The sequence below is a fragment of the Alligator sinensis genome, unplaced genomic scaffold (assembly GCF_000455745.1).
Source record: "Alligator sinensis unplaced genomic scaffold, ASM45574v1 scaffold608_2, whole genome shotgun sequence".
In the NCBI taxonomy this organism is placed as follows: Eukaryota; Metazoa; Chordata; order Crocodylia; family Alligatoridae; genus Alligator; species Alligator sinensis.
In genome coordinates, this window is record NW_005842527.1 from 162,138 (window position 1) to 176,733 (window position 14,596).

Sequence of the window (14,596 nt, forward strand, 5' to 3'; positions counted from 1 at the left end):
TCAGTATCCATACTTCAAGACTTCTCAATTTCTATCCATGACCTGTAGACAAGTGACCCATAGGCAAATTGTAAAATGAATACAAAAACACTGAAAGTTTTCTTTCATCGCTTGTCAAACCACTGACTGCCATTAGCTATGCAAGATGGTATGAATGGATTTTTTATTTAAACAATGTTGCAAGTTGTTATTAAATATTTATGTAGTGTCATCGCTTTGCATGTTTCCTTTGTCTGTTACTGAGTTTTAGGTTACCATCTGGTTTACCATCAAGGATATCCTGCTAAAGCCAACAAATACAAGCTGCTGTTTTAATATGTATTTGCTGTGGGCAGTAAACAAAACAGAAACTAAGAGAGAGATTTCACTCCACATTTTACAGTCTTTGCTCAAGACGTACTAACGGCATTTCACAATCTTGGAGCAGCTGAATCTTCTCTGCAATGCAAATCATGGACAAGTACAGCACTTATTAAAGAGGAAATGACTTCAATGGGAAATTCAAATTATCAAATAATGTATGAATGCAATTCCACCCGTGCATAAATAAAATATAAGTTGTTATGTGGCAAGTTTCAGTTAGCAGAGATTTTCTGAATGCTTGGGTTTTGGCAATAGTGAGTATTAGACAAAATATGCAACACCACACAAGTTATTCTTAATAAAAAGACATGGGCATAATTTTATTTCAGAGAACAAGTTTCAATTTTTCTCAGTATATGCCTATACTAAGCATTGTCTGACCTAACTTTCAAGAATCTGCCTCAGTAGAGAGATTTAAAATGACCCAGCTAGATGTCTAGCCTTTCCACAGAGTCAATGGAGGGACCTTGTGGAAACAAGAATGAATCACACCTACATCGTCGAGTCATAGAGAAGTAGGGCTGGAAGGGACTTCAAGAAATCGTCCAATCCAACCCCCGTGCTTGTGAGAGGATCATCTATATCTGCTATGTATGTGTTTATCTAACCTATTCCTAAAACTACCCAATCAACTCTGTTGCACAGCTACAAGGCACATGGCCCTAAAACACCAAGAGCCTGCCACAGGTAAAGCAAGGAGATGAGAGCTATCAGTTTCCTACCACTGCAAGTGTTGTTAAAATGCGCTAGAGAGATGAAAGAGGGCCATGCTCCCCTGCTACAGAGGAAGTGTCTAATATAAAACATACACACAGTCCTGGGAAGCAGAGACAATCACGCAGGACTCCCCTTTCCATGGGCTACAGGGGAAAATTCCTTTTTTCCTTGTTCTCCTTCTAGTCCCATAAGCCTTGCATTCTTAGCTGCTCAGTAGCCCAACAGGACAGGTAGAGAGAGACCTCACCTCACTTATTTGGCAGCCAGAAATTTGGAGACAGGGGAATAGCAGCAGCGTTAATGGCTGTTCCCCTGCTGCCAAATTTCCAGACCTGTGAAAAGCCTTGCAAGCCTGATAACGTGGCTCTGCATGCTAAATCACGCTGGCTTGCAGTTGGAGCTGGAATGTGGAGTCAGCACGGCACATGGTCAAATCTCAGGCATGGGGTCAGGGAGGCATGCTGAATCATGCTCACAGACTGACTTTACTTGAGATCTAGCCTGCGGACTGAACTTTTGCTACTTTTCCACCCCACAGGCCCACCAGAAGGTTGGACATGACGTTTCTAATCAGGAGGTTACCAGGCCAAAGCTGGACAGAAGCAGCAGCACCTCCACCAACCATTCTGAGTTGTAGATATGAATTAAAAGTTCTGGATTGTGTCCAGGTAACTAGCAGGGTCTCTCTGGAGACGCATGCAGATGTTGTGCACTTTCAGTGAGCCATTCAAACTACACAGAAACTTAGGCAAGGAGAGAGACTGCCCTGGGTTGGCTTACAAGCCTACAAGCCTGGGTAGAACTACTGAACTCTAAAATGGAAGCAGACACTTCATTTAGACATCTACATTAGCGTGTAGGATGCTGGTGCCAGGCCAACCTGAACTGCTCCTCAAAAATGTCCCTCTTCTGCCTCAGTCCTAGTTATTCTGCTACCAAATTTAATCTGGCCCAGGGAGTATATCTGCCCTGTTATGAAGGGGGAGAATGATCTACATTAAAGAGGGCTAGATACCAGATGCACTCCTTTAGAGGTGCAGTATAGAAAGCACAGGGCAGAAAATGGGGTAGTTTTGCGATACCTTTGAGATCTCTTGATTTGGGCAGCTGGATGGGGAAGGTGTGGGGGACCTGATGTATGCTGTAGACTAAATTAGATCTATGCACATACACCAACAGAGAACATGTGTCTAAATTTATTAAATCTGCTTAATTTTCTAATGGAGAAAGTACATATTCAGTTAAAAACAAAAATAATTTTCCATCATGTCTGAACCATCCCATGAGGAAAAAACCCCATTTTAAAAAATGTAAATAGCTATTTTACATAGCAACTATTTCACTGCCACCTAATACCATTGAGTCTTTCCTTTTTGTTGTGATCTGCTAGGTTTTCTTGTCGATCACATTATACCACCTACCAAGTTTGGACATTTTGGAATTAAGACATTCATCTTAATCTTGCATGTAGTGAAGCAAAGAGGTGTTAAACTATACATTATGAGCAGTAGTAACTTACCTTGGAAACAAAACATTCTGCTATTGCTACAGGGTCATTTTCACAGTTTTCCAAGTCTTGCAAAAGTTCACTAATAAAAAAAGATGGAAAAAGGAACATTATTTTTTATGATCCATTTTATACCCATGTACTTGACATAGCTTTGTCTTTCTTCACATCATAATAATCGCTGCAGCTTAAACGTAAGTTAAAACTAGACCAATATTCAAACCTAGAATTTTATTGTTTCTTCCCATAGAAAACTCAACTGTATTTACCTGTCTTCTGTGTTATTAACTTTATTAACCTATCATTAGGGACAAGATCTTCAACCTTAATCATGTACAGTTATATGAATATATAGATGATGTGCATACCACATATGTATCTGTTCAGATGTGCAGTCAATTAAGCAGACTAGAGATCTGCAAGTGCATGTGGCCAATTAACACACATTCATAAAATAGGCACACCTGCAAATGTATGCATAGAATTACATGATCCTGATACAAGGAGTCCATTCTGACTCAACTTCAGGAGGTCAATACACAATGTTGCATCTCGACCTTACTGCCCTAAGTCATCTGAAACTGATTTCACATTCCTCAGTATCTTTTAGGATTTTTTACTAAACCCCATTATCAGAAAAGGGTTGGAGGGTCTATGACTTTTAACTAGTTTGGTAAAGTGAGGTGGCTGCTAGACCTGCTAGGGTCTTCTACTCTTCTTTCTTGCTCTGGTTGAGAAAAACTGTTGCTTTGTGTCTTTGTGGAACAGGCGCTTGGAAATGCCATTCCAGCATATACCATTCATAATCGCCACGTCACAACACAACACAGCTGACCTTCTTAGATGACTTAGACAAGTTTTGCTGCTAACCAGCTTCATCAAGGTGAGTAGAATGGGAATGTTACAGCAGCATATTTCAAAATCAAGGAGGAGACTGCTTCTGTTCATCTGTAGTGATGGTCAAATGGAATGGAGTGAAATTTAAAATGCAATGAAGCAAGTGTCCTGTTATAAGAAAATTGTTTTCTAGCTTCTAATACTAGGGGTTTTGCATGACAGGCTCTACCTTAGCTAGTTTGAGAAGCAGAGATACATTACAAAGAGGAAGGATTGTAATCACTTCACTAATAAGAAAACCTCCCATTTTGACTGGAGGGAAAGTAGCAGACTTGGAAAGAGTTTTCTTGAAGGAACGACAAAGTAGACAAAGGATGCTTGAAAAAAATGCAGGAGAAAATAAAACCCTAAGTATAAACTTCAATAATTCTACCATGTCAAACAGGAGATGAATTCTTTACAACAGGAGGAAAGTCTTAAGTCTTATGCTTAGTATTGTCCAAGATTCATCTATTCTTGGGGGAATGTATGAGAACATTCTCATTTTTCATTTTATGGTGCAAGATGCACAGAAAATCAAAAGGGAGATAATTCAGGCAGAGGAGGAAAACGTCTGTGATGACCCTCTGGTCCCAGAGGTCTAGTTTGCTAGACCTCTAGCAAAAGTCCTACTGAGACAATATTATGGAACAGTAATCCTGATTTCCTGTCAAATGGACTCCCTAACAGAAGCTTTTTCCCTTTTCCTTAGGTGCCATTTCTTTACTAAGGGATAGCTAGTTTCTTGCATTACAGTACTGTATGCTCAGGATACAAAGCTGTATCTAGAAGACTTCTTCTTTCTTTTCACAGGGACATGATTTCCTATTTGGGAACCTGACTTGCCCTTATTCTTCAAACTTGCAAGAAAATAAATCACTCTATAACTCTGAGGAAGTCATTTAACCTCTGTACTCCAATTTCACCATCTGCAACATGGGGATAACCAGACTACTATTTGCTGATACCAAACAGTGGAGAAATACCACCTTGTAAAATTTGCTATATTTTTGTTTAGGAGTTCAAAGGCAGTGATAAAACAGTTGCTCCCTTAGTTTAGTCTTTCATTTCTTACAGACAACAAACAAATAGCATAGCCTTCAGTATTTATGCTATACTTATCAGGCTCATTGGCCATAAACTAAAAATGTCAACATTGCACAATGCAGTGCCATGCCAGATACTTTGGTTTGCTTTAAATAAATTAGTTTGATGCCAGAATCAATTTAGCTGTGGTTGCACAGAGCTCTGTGCAGGCTACTATACCCTGGGAGTGTCTACGCGTGTTGCTATGGCAATGTTGTTACTGCACTGTGATTTAGTACTTCCTCTTGGAAGTACTAAATCACAGTGCAGTAATGGCCCATACTGCACCATACATGTGGCACAGTTATTTTTAGCAGCTATTTTGCCATAGTGGCACACTATACTGGGGCAGTGCGTCACTACAGCAAAGTACCTGCTGGTCACATGTAGATGCCCATGGATGCTATGTTGCCATAGCACATTGCTATGGCAGCATACCATCACACGGAGACGTGCCCCCTGAGATGCAGCATCAACTAGCTTCTTGGAGTTTTGCAATACCACAGCAACAAAACTGCAGTGTAGATGCACAATGAATGAGTGCACACAAAGCTTGCATTTGAAAGAATCCTAACATTTCTCCATCTCAGTTACTGGGAGAAATCACACTGGTGTATACTATGGGTTCCAGACTCAACTGGACTACATACAGGGCAGTAGAGCCAGTGTTACTGTGGGTTGGAAAGGCTAACAAATAGGACTAATATTCAGAGGTCAAGAGAGGGGGAGGAAAACAATACCAGGAATTTGCACCCCATTTTTTTCATTTTTATCTTGATTAGGTTGAGTCAAAGTTTTGCCATAATCCACTGCTCCCTCCCCTCCCCTGCCCACTGAGAGCTCTTTAAGTGTCTTGGAGGGTATACTGTTTTCAAGGCAAAATACAGTTAATGGTCTACCTGAAGGCATATTTTCAAAGTCTCAAAGTACCATAAGCCATCTAAGTATTATCAGAAGTCAACAGTAGTGAGCTGGATACCCAATCTCCTTCTTGTCCCTTTGAAAAAATCTTATATGCACATATCTTTTGATTGCAACTAAAATTACAATCATCATTTGATCAGCAAAACAAGAAATGTCAAGTGTAGGCAAGTAGTTATTTTAATACTGATTTTCATCTACCCTGTGTTTTGACATGTTTATAACGAAGTCTCAAAATGTCATGCCTCCAATAAAACAGAAAATCAAGAAAAATATAGCACCAGCATAATTATGTGGCAAAGCTCATGCAGCCAAAACTTTAAGGGAGCAAATACTTTCTCCATTTTGTTCTGTTTTAATTAAATGCTATTTTTTAAAGCATAGCATTAGAGTTATTTAAAAAAAAATGTTTCTCTTGACAATCATCCAAATTATGTCACTATTAAAATAAAAGCAGGATTCACCCAACATGGTAAAGACTGGTCCTACCCCAATAATTGTATAATTGAGTAAAGGCATTAGAAGGGTACTGTCAAGTAGTAGACATAGGGCAGTGGGAGATGCATGTCAGCAGATGCCCCAGCTGCCAGCCCAGATTCGGTAAATGCTCATTTGCTGGCCCCCTACAACCATTCTTAGGACAGGTTCACCTAAGGGTGCCTACAGATGTTTAGGGGCCATGCTTTAACTCATGGCACTTTACACAAAGCACCATGAGTTAGAGTCCTCCCCCTCCCCGATCCAATAGATATTTGGATGGTTGGGTTGGGGAGACTTCAGCCTGCTTGCACTGGTCCCAGCTAGTGCTCCAGCAGCCTCCAAGGAGGCTGCTGCACCACCCCTCCAGGCTGCGGAACCACCCCTCCCCCTAGCTCTGGCTCCTTCCAGGGCTGTCAGCAGGACAGGAAGGGGGATAGGGAGAGAGCAGTACACAGTTGCTGGCTGGACTTTGCCTAGCTGGGGCTAGAGGAGGGTGGAATGGAGCCCCGTTGCCTCATGGGCCCCCTCAGCTACCCTGGCTGGGGTACTGGGGGGAGCCCCCTCCCCGATCCAATAGATATTTGGATGGTTGGGTTGGGGAGACTTCAGCCTGCTTGCACTGGTCCCAGCTAGTGCTCCAGCAGCCTCCAAGGAGGCTGCTGATCAGCTACCCTGGCTGGGGTACTGGGGGGAGCCAGGCCAGGCCTGGGAGGTGAGGGGGCTCCCTTCCCCCACCCAGGCCTCTTGACAGCAGCAGCAGCAGCCACTGGCTCAGCTTTGCCATGGCTGGAGTTGGGTGGGGAGGGCAGGGTGGAATCAGCCTCCTCACCTTGTGGGCCCAGCCAGGCTCCCCCCTGTACCCCAGCTAGGGTAGCAGGGGTGGAGGGAAGGGGAGGCCATGAGGCAAGGGGGCTCCATTCCACACACCCCCTCCAGCTCCAAGCAGGCGAAGCCCAGTTAGCAACTGCATGCTGCTCCCTGTCCTCCCCGTCCCCTCCCTCCCTTGCTGACAGCTGCAGGGGTATGGCTGGCCTGAGCTGGTGCTTGCTCATGCAAAGGTGTGAAAAATTAACCCAAGGGAACACAAGTTCCCTAAGGCGCTCTGCTTTAGAGTGCCTTCAGCTAATACCTGGTTTATCAAGGGTTAATTTTTCATGTGATTGGCCATTTTAAAAGCACCCTGCAGCCATACACATGTTATGTCACAGCTGTAGAACACTTCTAGGGGGCCGACTGCACAAAAAACATAATTTGTGTAAGCGCCCTACGTGTTGTTGCAGGACTGAATTCAAGAGCACTAGAATGGGTTACCTAGACCAAGATTTCGAACATACAGCCTGTGGGCTGTATATGGCCCTTGAACTGATTTGCTTTGACCCATGGGGTTCTCAGTGGGCCTGTGAATTCAGGGATAGAGCCTACTGTAAATCTTGGGATTAAGGGCCTCACTAGGGATAGCCTTCAGTGAGAAGGGGATAAACAATAGCCATGCTGACACAGTGCCACTTGGCTCCCTGTTTATGCTACTGTCACTGCCAGATCTGGATCTGGCCTGCCATTTGGATCTGGCCCAAGGGCTGGGTGGGTTTGACACCCCTGACCTAGACATGTTGTGCAAGTCTCTCTCACTGAACATTTTTAAGTGCAGATTAGAAAAATATTTGTCTGGGATTGTACAGATGGGGATGATTCTGCTTTGAGCAGGGGACTGGCAGGATGGAATGATCTCCTAAGGTCCTTTCCAGCCTCCGTTTTCTGTATTTGTAGGACTTATTTTAGGTTGCAAGTACAGCACTTAGAGCTGGAGAGTTTGTTTTAAAACATCTTTTACACTGCAAACAATTTGTAAAGACTCCTCTGGGATCAGACTGAGAGAGAATTTTCCTTCTCTATTTGGAAGGGGGCACAGTAAGGGAACTTCCTCCAACAAACAGAGAAAGACAGTGGGAACAGGTTCATTTAGTCTTTGGAGATGCAGCTTCCAAAGTCAGGAACAGGATGCAAGCACTGGTAGCTAGAGATGCAATCCCTAACACTGCCTGTCAATGCCTTCTAAAAACCAAGAACTGTTCAACTCCAGGAAGCTTCCATGAACTGAATCAGCCTCTATCACTTCTGTGGAAGAGCCACAAAATCCCAGGGCTAAAATCCCTTATGAAACCATGGTCAATAACTCCTACCATCTGTGCACAATAAGCACCTTTCAGAGTTAAGCAACTGTTCCCCATTTCTATGAATACCTCTAGGCACCAAAATCCACATTTCAGATTAATGGCCAAATTCCCATTTAGGAAAACAAAGTAGTTTTGAAACTGTAAAAATCACACATTAAAAAAAGGGAATTGAAAGCAGTAATTCATACCAGTCAAGTTAAACTTTTTTCAAATGTAAAATAAATAAATAAACAGACTTGAGAGTGCACTGAGAACCCAAAAGCTGCATGCCAAGTTTCAAACAGGAGTGAATTTTTACAGAAGAGAAATAAATCCCTGGATCTATATTGGAATCTATAATGAAAAAGCTCATAAGGCTAAAAGCTCACAATTTCCACATAGAATTTTAAATTAGGAGGCCTGGAAGATATTAAAGATAATTACTAGAACTTTGGAAGAATTTCAAATATTAGGTATATGACAGGCCCCAACAATTCTAGAAGAACTATTTCTCCTGAAAAAAATGTTCTGAAAAGCTTTTTAACTTCTGAAGATCCTTGTATTCTCATACAAAAACTGGTGTTCTATTAATCAGTATTTACTTTAATGTCTATTTGGAGTTTTGGTGGTATAACTGTGCCTACTCTAGGGGATTTTGCCAGCACAGTAAAGTTGGTCAGGAATTACTTCTCTTATTCCTGACCGATGCTCCTTATACAGTTTGAGCACGAGACAAACTATTTTTAAAAATCTATATCTGATTAAGTTGTGATCTCATTATGGCTCTGTCACATCACATTTAAGATACTGCTACTAGCTTTCCATCAAATTACAACCTATGCCCAGACAGAAGCTGGATGTGGCAACTCCCTTCATAAGCATTCTATGATCTGCATTGGGTGCATTGGGTTTCCAGGTGAAATTTAAGGTACTGATTCAGTAAAACCCTAAAGGGACTTTACCTGACCAAAATGTACCCCTCCCCCTCTGATTCTTCTCAGCGGTAATCAATAGATACATTTTAATCCAGCATCACAGAGAGGGAGGATACCAGCAAAGGTGGACTCTGAGATTAATTTGCAACTACAGAATTCACTTTTGGTCTTAGAAAGAACCAATCTCCTGACCTGCAGGACATGAAGCAAAGCTCATTCTTCTTGGGGGAAAAGATTTTTCAGGGATAAGGAATGGGCAAGCCTTCTGATGGTTATTTAAAGGGATATAGGGCATAAACAATGAATAGGGCTTAAGGTTTTTTTCTGGCTGAACTGGATTTAATGCGAGTTATGATGCTAGATTTCTTATACTATATCAGTTGTGCATTTGAATTCTTGTTCTACAAACCTAGATAAATAAGTAAATAAAAGCTAGCACTCAAACAGGAACTGATTCTTAAATACCTTAGTTTTAAACTAAGATGTACTGTTATGAGCTTTTTTCAGTTTGAAATTTTGATGAATGAAACTCAATCTCTCTCAAGTGTCACATTCACTTAGCAATTTTTTCCCAAGAAAACTGTAGTCATTTGCAAAATGCAATATTCATAGTGGCCTTATCCTCCTTTGGTGGGAGAAAGCCTATATGAGACAGTAAATCCAGTGAGTTTTGACATTTAGCATTTCCTTCTAAAAATTCTGTCAAAACTGAAAGAGGCATGGTCCTAAACTTACAGATGTTGAAAGACCTGCATAATCCAATACCTGTAGAGGCGAGAAAAGATTTTCTTTAAGTCACCAGTATATGCTGGGATAGGATGTGGGGAGTTTTGGGGACTGCAGTATAGATGAGTAAAAGATGCAGAGGGTTTCTCTTGTATGAAGAATCTGAGGGTGCATATAAACATCACATTTAGATTGCCCTAACTGAGCTTAGGGTGATCTAAATGGCTATATGCACATGAGTTTTCAGGGCTTTCCATAAAAATGGTGTGTCCATCACACAGAACTAACTTTAGATCAGCATGGGTTAACCACATCTAAAATGGGCTAACCCAACCTAACGAACACTTGCACTTATTCCCAGCACAGCTCTAAGGTATTTCTTACCTTCCAAACCTATCTAGCCCCCATGAACCAGGCAACACCTCCCCTCCCCCACCACAGACCCCCTAACCCCCCAGGAGACTTGTCAGCTTCCCTACCTCCAGCTGCCCACACCTTCTCCTGTCAAGAGGTGAATGCTTGTATGCACCAATCCCAATTCAGGTTTAGGTGGCTTAAACTAAGCCACCTAAACCTGAGCTGGGTCCCATGAATGCTTGTTTGTACTTCCAGTGCATTAACTCAAGAAGCTTGAACAGTTTAGAACACTACAGGAGCCAAATGTAGTGTAGGTTCAGCCACATTCAGGAGGTCATGATTTAGTAGAAATATAATGATGTTTCTTGGGTAAAACAAGAACTCCATTTCAAGGTGTTTGTTACAGTAGGGTCAGTTATGGCAGTGGTGTCAAAGGTATAAGCCATACACTTGATTTGGCTCATGGAGCCCTATCATTTTGCTTGCAGTTCTGCCCGTGGGTCTCTGATTGGACCCACACACTGCGGTTGCATGCATCAGTCCCAGGCGCACACTACCAGTTACGCTTGGGACTGGTTCCAGACACACACTGCCAGCAGGGCCACTCCAGCATGTGGGACTTATCTGCCTCATCTGGGACCTGATGACTTTAACACCACTGAGCTACAGCAAAAGCATGCTTGAAAAGCTACAAACACTCAGCACATAGAAGATATTAAAATAAATTGAGGGAATGTCTTAGTCCTAAAATTCACAGCTGAAAATCAGCATTCTGGACAAAGACTGTCTAACCAAAAGCACAAAATAACCTTGTAGAGAATCAAAGAATACCCTTTTCCTTATTTATATTCATTGGTTGTATTGACCTGATAGAAGAGTATTTCTCTGAGTAGTTTTGTCCCTTAATGCAGGCTCTTATCTTGTTTTCATTCAGTCAAATATTAACTTACCTGTTGAAATGGTAGATATCTCGTATGTTTCCAAACAGGGCTGATCGCTCTTCTGTCCCAAGGGAGAGCTTGGATTGGTCAGTGATACAATCAAGGTAATCCTGCAAGATAAATGAAAAGGATACCTTAAACACTCTCATCCTTTCTAGATCAGTAAATGGAGCTATCTTTAATAGTGCAAGATGAGTCCCCTTCATATCAGTTTCACATTATTATTACAGTAATCCCCTCAGTAGCTCTACCCTGAACAATCATTCTATTATGAAAGATAACAATACTTACCTGTTCAGCAAAACCATGAAAAGGGCTTGAGACTGAATGCTAATTTATGCTGCTTAGACTGGAGAGTGTACATTTTTCTAGCTACAATACACACAAATGTATTCAGATTTCACCCACAATGACAGCTTAATTGTCTCATTTTATTGTCTCAGTAAGGTCAGTGACATTCTTTCACATTTTTTTAAGTGAGTTACATTAATAAGAAACCTGGATTTGAACAGTACAGAGGATACAATGAGCAGAGGCTTGGAAAATGTAACTATTTCAAAAAGCTATAAAAATCATTTGCTTTTAATCCCAAAAGGGATAAAGCATAATTGCTGCCAGTCCATACAGGATAGAACTTCAATATATGTATCTGTTAGCACATAACTGTACCATGTATACTTCTAAATTGCCTATGACTTTGGCACATAATCTATAAAAGATTTATTTTCATGTCTAGAATTATGGTACATGAATTTAATAGCATATAAACAAGAGAAAAAACCTAGAGAGTATTGTTCTTGCAGGATCATTGCTATTCCACATCATCTACTGTTCTCGATAAGGGCTCTAATCCCTAATGTGTCAACTTGCATTATAGTGCACCTTTCCTTATTGTTCAGTGTGTATTCGGGCTCTTCAGATAAGGGCAAACAAATCCACAGTGTTTAGGAGAACGCAAGTTATAAAACAAGAAACCCAGTACATTGCCGCATTTATAAGAGCCACTCTGTAGGAGGAAGAAAAACAATAAAGGAAAAGTGAAAACAGATGAAACAATGTGAAATAAAAATAAATAAAATCTTTTACCCTGGGGTTAGACAATGTGGTGTGGCAACCTACCAAAAGCAACACAACATTCCACAACACTAGAGGGAAGGAACCCTGCAAAATGTCAGCTAGACCATGAAAATCTTTACAATAAAACTGCATTCCAGAGTCTTAAAGAAAAAAATTATCTGTACACACACACACACACACACAAAACAGAATTAGGACCAGACAAAGTATTTAATTGGGTATGAATTTGATATTTGGTATTTAGATGCATTCAGGAGGAAAGTTTTGAATGACAGGGGCTTCCATTCACTTATCCCTGTTCACACTGGTATAACCAAACTGGCTTCAGGACAACCACAGGTGTGATAAAAAATCAGATTTAGTCATTGCTGCACTTGCTTATTATCCCATTCATTTCTTCATTTAAAATTCCAATACCCTTCCCCCTTCTTCATCCCTCCTCCCCAATCAAACATTTTTCTTGCCACCCACCATCCTCAGAAACCAGCATCTTCTCCCTTACCAGCAATGCAGGAAAAGTAGCTTCATTGTCTTTAGAAAGACGAACAAGTGGCTGGTGACAAATAAGCCTCTACTCTCTCCAAAAAGCCTAGGTGTTACTTTTGCATTGCACATCTGTAAGCCAACTCCCCTACTAGCATCCTGTGACCTAGTAGTTCAAGCCTGTTGAAATATATTTGTGTAATAAGTTATTGGAACAGAGTCCCTAGGGCTTCCTCAACCCTGTAACTGACCTTCTGTTTTTCCTCAGAAGCTTTCTAAGTGTAGGCAGTTTGAGAAGTTTGGGGAGGCAGAAAGGATTGCTGTAGGTCAAAGAGCCAGAAGCAAATACAAAGTTGATCTGGGACTCTTCCAGCTGCAGCTATAAAAATTGTGCTTCTTTTCAACAGAACCTTAAAGAAAGAATGAGTGGAATAAATTAACCTTCTCTGGACCAGCAAAAAAAAAAAAAAAAGAAAAAGAAAAGAAAAGCAGCAAAAAGTAGCCAAAAAATGAATATGAAAGCTCAAACGGAATATGTATCTCTAAAAAGTTTTATTGCTATTTTTAGTACTGCAGGATGAATTGCAGCAGAATTATGGCATTACATGACAGAACATGCTTGAGAAAAACACCAAGCTTTAATGAAAAAAACATATAATGTGTTTTACCGTATAAAGAAAAACCTCCCTTTTTTCATTCATGTCACCCTTTCATGGGGGTTCCATTTTTCCAAGAGCAAGAGGCTACTAATTTTTACTTTTGTTTTTAAAGCCAGTGTATAGAAAACTATCAGAGTTTTCTGATATTGTCATCTCAACCAGTTTTATTTCATCTACTCATTCTTGGGTGTCCCATATCAATTCTTAAGAAGGAATGAAGAATCAGACCTTACTTTTTCCAAAATCAAAGAAAGCTCCACATGAGCTGGTGTATTGGAAACTGTCCAAAGATACGTTGATATTGGCTTAAATTACATAGCCACAACTGTTCTCTTTAGGGAGTTTTTTCCTTGGAACTATATTTCATCATTTCTTCTCAAACCAGAAGTACTTTAGAGAAACATCTGAAACTCATCCCTTGACTTCCAGGCGCTCCCCAGGCTGGGAGCACTGATCAGCTGACTGCCACACCATATCCACTGTACATGGGAGTCAAGGGCTCCTATGTGCCCCTGAGGCTGGGAGCCCCAATCAGCTGCTGCTCCCAGTTGCAGACTCATTGGAGCCCTTGACTCCAATGCCCATCCCCACTCAGTCAAGAGCAGAACTGATCTGACATCAGAGCCCTTGATTCCAATATGCTCCCAAGACTGGGAGCAGGGATCAGTTGACGGGCTCCCCCTGCACCATCAATATGGCATGATGGGGCTCTGATTCCTAATCCCACAATCACGCCTCCCACTATGCACATATAGCTGGGCAGGAAGCACAATTGTTGGGATTGCGCATCAGATCCCATTGCACCTATAGCTGAACATCTGTCAGGGGCCATGGTAATAGTTTTTCTTTCCGAGGTTAGAGTGAACAGTATGTTGCTTAAACATTACTGCTTGTTTTCAGTGAGGGAGACATCTGCATAAAACATGTATCTCATTCTCAGGTCTTCAGGGAACTGTGCTGGCTCATCTTTTGTTGTTGTTGCTGCAGCCACAGGTACAAGTTCAAAGGTGTGACTGCAGTTTGTTTAGACCTATGCAAGCCAGTTTTAAACTAATTAGCTTGGGTAATGATAATAACATTACCAAAGAACTATCATTAGCTAGCCACCTGATTATTTATGCAGCTTCATGGGCTGGTTATGCAGTCTGCACTGAGGTCCAAGCAGCTGCAGCTACATGACTATCAGCACCTGAATTAGCTAGCTTGGAGACAGCCACAGCCACAGCCACAGCCACAGCCACACACACACACACACACACACACACACACGACTGCAGTGTTGTAGTATAGATGTAACTTCTGAAAGGGATGCCAA

At 41.4% G+C, this 14,596-nt stretch overlaps 1 protein-coding gene across 2 annotated transcripts in view; it reads right to left on the minus strand.

Annotated features, from left to right (window-relative positions):
• Positions 1 to 14,596, minus strand: part of PLEKHG1 (pleckstrin homology and RhoGEF domain containing G1) — a 215,221-nt gene that overhangs the window by 39,876 nt on the left and 160,749 nt on the right. For both annotated transcript variants that reach the window (XM_014523737.2, XM_025213424.1), the window contains exons 4-5: positions 11,072 to 11,172; positions 2,600 to 2,669 (exon numbers count right to left, since the gene is read on the minus strand). In XM_014523737.2, the coding sequence (XP_014379223.1) occupies positions 2,600 to 2,669; positions 11,072 to 11,172 (171 nt within the window). The remainder of the gene's footprint in view (positions 1 to 2,599; positions 2,670 to 11,071; positions 11,173 to 14,596) is intronic.